The sequence below is a fragment of the Caloenas nicobarica genome, chromosome 1 (assembly GCF_036013445.1).
Source record: "Caloenas nicobarica isolate bCalNic1 chromosome 1, bCalNic1.hap1, whole genome shotgun sequence".
Lineage (NCBI taxonomy): Eukaryota > Metazoa > Chordata > Aves > Columbiformes > Columbidae > Caloenas > Caloenas nicobarica.
The window spans coordinates 83,492,953-83,500,181 of NC_088245.1; the positions used below are offsets into that span (position 1 = coordinate 83,492,953).

The 7,229-nt window shown below is 41.0% G+C and overlaps 1 protein-coding gene across 1 annotated transcript in view; it reads left to right on the plus strand.

Moving 5' to 3' along the window:
* RERG (RAS like estrogen regulated growth inhibitor) overlaps nucleotides 1-7,011 on the plus strand; it is a 106,962-nt gene extending 99,951 nt beyond the window's left edge. The window contains exons 4-5 of the mRNA XM_065656732.1: nucleotides 5,644-5,717; nucleotides 6,420-7,011. Of these exons, the coding sequence (XP_065512804.1) occupies nucleotides 5,644-5,717; nucleotides 6,420-6,827 (482 nt within the window). The 3' untranslated portion in view covers nucleotides 6,828-7,011. The remainder of the gene's footprint in view (nucleotides 1-5,643; nucleotides 5,718-6,419) is intronic.
* The last annotated feature ends 218 nt before the right edge of the window (nucleotides 7,012-7,229 follow it).

The following is a 7,229-nucleotide window of genomic DNA, read 5'->3' on the forward strand; positions in this document are numbered from 1 at the left end:
AATTTTTATTAACAAAATTACTCATTGCTTCTGCCTCAGGGCTTAATAGATTCAGTCCTCAATAGCTGAGATTGTGCTTCATTAAGTGTCTGCCTGGGCTTTTATTTTTCCCCACCTCAAAACAGTAGAAACCTTAACTTGATATACACTTAATATGTTATATCATTTTTACTATACTCCTCAGTAGTAGGATTTTACATGGAATGTATTATGGCAATAAGCCGTGAAAACATTCCCAATTTCTCTGAGGTGTTTGTAAGGAAATGGAATGGTATGGCCTAGAGCACCTTAATCCCCCAACACTGGCTTCTAAAACGCTCAAGAAAGACTCGAAATGATGAAATTGTAATTGAGAGCAGCAGAGGAAGATTCTTAAAATAACATGGGAAGCAGTTATCTGAAAATGTGGTCGGTTTTCTTTCATACAAGTCTCAAGATAAAGATGTTCCTGATGCCAATAATGAAAAGATTGCCTTTTTACGGTAGCTCAACAGACAGCAAATATCAGGAATGGCACTGGCTGTTCTTGCTGTAGCTACAGCTGCAAAAGATTTTGCCCCTGGTTTTCTTGCTCATCATATTCTGAAATGTTCTCTGAATGAGCAGAAGTTTCCAGTGTTTGTTTTTGCACCTTCAGGAGACCAGACTTTTGCTTTGCTTGTTTTAGGTGTGACAAAAGTCTCGCTGGGTAGTTTTCATTTATATTGGCAGAAATAAGGTGAAACTCGCAGCTTTGCTAATGAAGACTTCTTGCCACAATCAAACAAAAAAGCGTGGTGGAAAATGGTTTATTTAGAATTAAACTTGTCATGGGCATAATTCCCACCAGGAACTAATGCCTTTGCTCAGCATTGATGGGAAAGTTTAAATCAGAAAATTAAAAAACAGCAACAACCCCACACAGTTAAAGCCTTGAAGCTTTCCCCCTGCTAGTTACCACTGCTTCAGCTTTGTTGGTTTTGTTTTTATCAATTGTTTTAGCATGCCTTAACTCATCCAGTTCCCAGGTATCTGTACACATTTTCTCTGCCTATCTCAGTACAAGCTGGATGAGGACAGAACCAATAGGAAAGGAAATGTAACACCACTCCCCTTCTCCTCGAAAGACACCCAGTGTTCGCAAGGAGGAGAAAAATCATATGCAGCAGAAGTCAACAAATAGACATACTTCCCATTATTTTTAGAGGTATCTTCAAGAGAACTGTATTCTTGGATTTCTGTTTGGAGGTCAAAATGTTATTTATTGAAAACACCAACACATCAAGAAAAAAAAGCTTTTCTCGAGATTTATATCTCCCATGCGTTCTACCTAAAAAGCAAATTTTGGGGATGCAACAGATCCTTTCATGGCAAGATGAGAACTTCATAGTCTAGTGGAGTTATGCGTGCACTAGCCATCTATTTTCCTTCCCACTTTATTAAAAATACAAAAACGTGATAAATCCCAAACTGCTCACTAAGAAGCAGACCTAATGAAGCCTCATTTCTTCTGAATTTGTTCTCCATACTTCATACTGCAGTCGCTGGGGTTTTTTTGCATGTGTCCCTGTGCTTCACAGAGCCTCCCATGGCCCCATGAGTCCTCACAGCACCTGGAGCTTAATCTAAGATCACCTACTAATGGAATTTGCTTGTCTGCATGGACCAGGGACAGCCCCACAGCTTGACTTGTGCAGAGGCACATGCCTGCAGACTACCTAGAGCGTACACTGGCTCTTCTGCCTTGTGCCTCCTTAGCAGCATTAATAGGGTCTCTGCCCTCTGCTCAACCTGGATTTATACAGGACAGAAATATTTGAGAGCTTTGCCTTGGCCTGAAAATGGCAACTAAAAGCAGCTCAGCAAGCTGAGACACACTCACTGCCTGCAGTGCCTCCCACATGACTTTTTAATGCTCAGCTTTAATCTGACTAGTTTGGGAATACCTGCTGTACTGCAATCACAATTCTGATTAGAGCAAATATAGTCTTGTAGAAGGCAGACACAAGAGCCAAAAATGAAGTAAGAAAATAAACTCCATTGAACTTCACCATATCAATTTCAAAAGCAGCGTTCACAACAGCCGACTGCATGTGGAGCAGGCTAGAGTCCCTGGAGTTTAATTAAATATCACTGCAAACAAATACCACCTTCTTTCATACACATTTTGGTTTAAATTTGTAGCTTGACAATAATGTTCGTGTAATGCAGTAGTCATACATATAAAGCATGTCACAGGTACCGTACGACCTCCTGGAACTTTTCCTTCTGTATTTCCAGAGTCTTGGGGTTACTCACACAGAAACACGACATTGAAGAGTCCAATTATCAGAGGTGCCAGAGTCACAATAGTTTCTTTTCAGTAACTTTCTTTTGAATATTTTTTCTTCCTTTACATGTGATAATAATGATTGCAATAACAATGCATGGCATATCATTTGATGGTATTACTGATAAATAACTATGCTTATTTTGGGGTCTGTAATATCAGTTAACAGAGAGACATGTGGGGATACACTGCATCAGCATTAGAAATATGTTCTAAATACACAAGGACAGTACTGTGCTTACTGTAAAACCACAGATGGTTGCAGAATAAAAACCCTCTTGTGAGGTAAATAATTGATGGAGTAAGTAACAACAAGATGCAAGCAAGAAAAATACATTCAGCTGAGTTTTGAGAAGAGCTGGGGCAGGGGAAGGAAGAAGGCAGGGGAGACTTTCCAAGTCAGGAAGGTACATTCAACTTACAGAGGCTTTCTAAAAGCTGAAATGTTCCTGAAGCAGCAAGGAAATGCAGAGGGAGACAGATTCACAAAGGCGGGCTGAAGGAAGTCTCTGGAGAACATATCAAACAGCACCAGGGTTAGTAATGGACGTAAATTGTTTTACAAATGGGCTGTCAAAGTCACTGTTCTCAAATGTGGTAGAGACAGGTGCCATCCTGATAGATGTCAAAGCTTACAGGAGTCTAAATGAGCAAGGAGTTTATTTAAGAAAAAAAAAAAGGAACTTATTATGTAATCAGAGATAATTATGGGAAATTTTAGTCTTTTAAAAATACTGCTGCATTGCTATAAAACACAGCTTAGAAGTTCATGCCTATTAGCTGTAGGTTTTTGGTCTGGAAATTCAGCTATAATTATTACACAAAAGCTCTTTCTCTAGATCTCTTTCAGTTCACAGATCCAACTGGCTGAAAGCCACCATGAGACCCAAGTTTCTTAGAGCATTTTTATATTTTATATGTTTGTTTTATTAACCTTTCTTGACAAAAATGAACTAAAATTCTGAGTTTGGGTCCCTCTGTACTTAAATGCAAACAAGAGAGACCAGTCTGTTACTTAAATTTACATGTTGAATGGTTTATGTCATTGCTCCATCTCAGCTGATTTACCTACAAGTGTTTTCCTTTCATTGCTCTATCTCAGCTGATTTACCTACAAGTGTTTTCCTAAAACCAATAAACCCTTACAATGCAAATATTTCATTCCAGAGTTGTGACATAGGCCCAATATATATTGCCTGTTCAAAATAAACATGTACTGAAAACAGTTTTTTACATCATTGCAAATATAAACCAAGATCTAGCAATTACTTCTCAGAAAATAGTTTTTCTTTAGAATATAGAATCTTTTGGAACAGATATATTCAATAGATCAGGACAGTCCTGGACAAATAGGTTTAATAAATGACCAGCTAAGTCTTATAGGCCAAAACTTTATTAACTGTGTCACAAAAAGCACAGCACAAGGCTACGATGTGGTCAAGGTGTAACTGAACATCATATCCATGCAACAAGCAGAAGTCTACTCCTTGAGATTTATTCTCCCATTTCACAGGGAAAAGCTGTATGGACTGCTGCACTCTGCCTCTTAAGAAGGACATTTCACAGATAAGCTGTAAACATGGTAGGGTGAGCACTTTCTCAAGTTGTGTCAACCAGTTCTCAGCAGCTACTTGTGAAGCAGGGCCAAACAGTTGAGGGCATTTAAGCATTCCAATGCCTAAACAAGGAAGAACTTATGTCACATTACTCACCTAGAGAGCCACCTCTTCTTCCCCAAAAGAAACAAAGTACAAGTTCCTAAATGACCTTGGACATGGAGCCTCAGGGAGTCTCAGCCTAGCACTGAACATTTTAGCTGTTGAAATAACTGGTTGAAGGGGTATCACTGCAGCTTCACGGCAAACTAGAGCCCCTGCCTTCTCCTGGGGGAATTGCTGCAGCTAGGAGGGTGTGCCAAAGGGACAGATAAGGCATACCACTGAAAGACTTAGATAAATCTTACTCTGATGTATAGATATAGCCTCAGGATCACAGAGGTTCAACTCCAACTCCTTCAACAGCCTTGCAATACTAAACAGAAGGGGTATTTACAGCCTTTAAAAAACCTAATCTTCATTGCCTGAAACCCTACAGCAAGATTACTTGCCATCTGCCTAATTAGGTTGACCATTTGTCCCTATTAGAGGCAGCTGGGCTACTTAAAGCAATTAAGGTGGCACAGGAGGGAACTGATATTTTTGGTTTGGGAAGAGAATGCTTACAGCACTGACAGCATTGAAACATTCATCACTATGAAGAGGTGACATTCCTAAGTAGGTAACAAAAAATGGCATTCACCAGATGAGTCCTTTCAGAAGTTCAAATTCAAAAAATGTGTTTTCTTAAATATATCCTTCATTCCTATAGAAGAGATTTGCACCAAATAAAAGAACTGTGTCTCTGACAATGCAAAGTATTCATAGTCACTGGCCACAGTTTTACAGCATAGACATTTGCCTTTAGATATAGGACATCTGTGAGCTGGCAACAGTAATAAATCTGAATGTTAGCACAGATAATTTTCCAAGTTCTAGGTCAAATGCTATCAAATTTAACTTATCAGCTCATTAAGATAAAACGAGCCCTTTTGTCATTACTTTTCTTTTTAGTTGCTTGGTTCCAGAACCTAGGACACAGCAAATATGTTCTCTTTTTATCCTGTAGCATAGTGTGAATGCTGAATGCCCACTGTGGTTATCCTTATAAATCGTACACAGGGAAATCACTGCTTGAGCCCTTGTTAGAAGAGGGGAATATAATGATTTCAGCATGTTTCAAAGAGACATTCCTAAAATAGCTAACTGTTCTGTAATTTTATCATAGTATAAGGCCTCAGCTTAGTGGTTCGTTTCCTTGATTTGAAACCATACTGATTTTGAACTTGTCAGACTTCAACCCTAGCAGTGACAGACTTTTGAGCTGGATACTTCGAGAGTAGTGGTATTTGAGTTTCATAGGTGGCAGCCTTCCCTATGAGCAAGTATGGAAAATGGGCTGCAGCCTTGCAGAGCTCTTTGCCACAGGAAACTCTGTCCTTTTGTTGGGCAAAGAGTGCAGGATCCAAAGTCACAGCCCTTTGCAGGTATAAGACATGGGAGAGAAAGAGTTGTGACATATGGGGAGAGGTAAAACAGTGACCACTGTAGAAAGGAGGACTTGAGTGTGCTCCAGAATGGCTGGAAGAGCTCCAAGAAATAAAATTTAGTGAAGCTGTACGTCACGTATCAGGTCTTGTGCTGGGATAGCTGTAAGGAAGATACAAAAAACCCAACCAAACAAACAAAAACCCCTACACCTTCTTTTAATACATTTCACAAAATGTGTTCTAATTTTAGAGTCTACATATCGTCACCAAGCTACCATTGATGATGAAGTGGTTTCCATGGAGATACTAGATACAGCTGGTCAGGTGCGTGGGTACATGTACTATTATCCCATATCTTGGCTCAGATAGTGCGGTGGTGGCAGCAGTGTGGTGGGTGGCAGGTGTGCTCCACTTCCGGGGACAGAGATTTGCTTCTGAGCAGAGCTCCCCGTCCTCCACCACCATCAGCTTGCTGCTGGACCCAGCATGCTGGATCCAGACCCTTCTGCAAGGGACCCTGCTTAGAGTTTTTGAATACTGGAAGAACAAAGTCAGGGTTTATGCGGGGATCAAAATGATTTTATTTTCATTCCTTGATTCAAGGCCAACCCAACAACACATTGTTACTATGCATGAAGTCATAGTCTATTTCTGCATTCAAGTGATGAAGTTTGACAGCCTCAGTCAATGATTCCCACCAAAATAAAGAGCAGTTTTGCCATAGCCAGGTCTCCCTTCTTTTCAAAACATGGTGGATTCTCAGGCTGCAGAGTCCTGTGTGGTTCATGTGCTGTGTATCATTCAGCAGACACCCTGTTCCAATTGCCTGCTACCAGCTTGCCCACAGGCAGCCCAAGACACCTTGATAGAGTAAATCTCTTAGGCATCGTGATAAAAAAGGGGATGTGCATGAAGTATCAAGTAACGCAGATGTACATGGCTTTGAAAAACCAATGTCTATTTGGCGACCTGGTGTCTTCTTCGTAAATCGAATTCCTAAGGCTAGTGTCTGTCTTTTCAAAACAGGAGGACGCTATTCAGAAAGAAGGACATGTGCGATGGGGTGAAGGCTTCGTGCTGGTTTACGACATCACGGACAGAGGCAGCTTTGAGGAAGTGCTGCCGCTAAAGAACTTGCTGGATGAAGTTAAAAAACCCAAAAATGTCACTCTGATCCTGGTGGGGAACAAAGCAGACTTGGATCACTCCAGGCAGGTCAGCACAGAAGAAGGTGAAAAGCTGGCCACAGAACTAGCATGTGCTTTTTATGAGTGCTCTGCTTGCACAGGAGAGGGCAACATTATGGAGGCCTTCTATGAGCTCTGTCGTGAGGTACGGCGTCGAAAGATGGTCCAGGGCAAGACTCGGAGACGAAGCTCCACTACCCATGTCAAGCAGGCAATTAATAAGATGCTTACAAAGATCAGCAGCTAAGCCAGAGAAGCATTTTAGAGCATATTCACTTGGAGCAGTGACAAGGCAGGCAGAGCACATTTAATTAAAAATGATCAAAGCTTTGCAATTAAAAAAATAGGAAAGGCAAACCACACCACTTTTTTGAGTAACATGGGGTCAGACTTTTTTCCTGTTATGAGATGTATTTAGCCACACTGCTTCTGGCTAACGTGGGGGGAGGCGGGGTGGGTGGGGGGGGACGGGGGAAGGAAAAAAAAAAGAAAAAAGAAGGCAAACTCCAAAGGACTAGATGATTGTGGGGATTGGCACTGAGAGTGTGTTCTGCTTCTGCAAGGCTGGCTCCAATCCCCTGCAACTCAGTAGTGCCTAAACATCATTTCCAGCCATCCAGCTGCTCAATAGCTGTTGGAGAGTAAGATT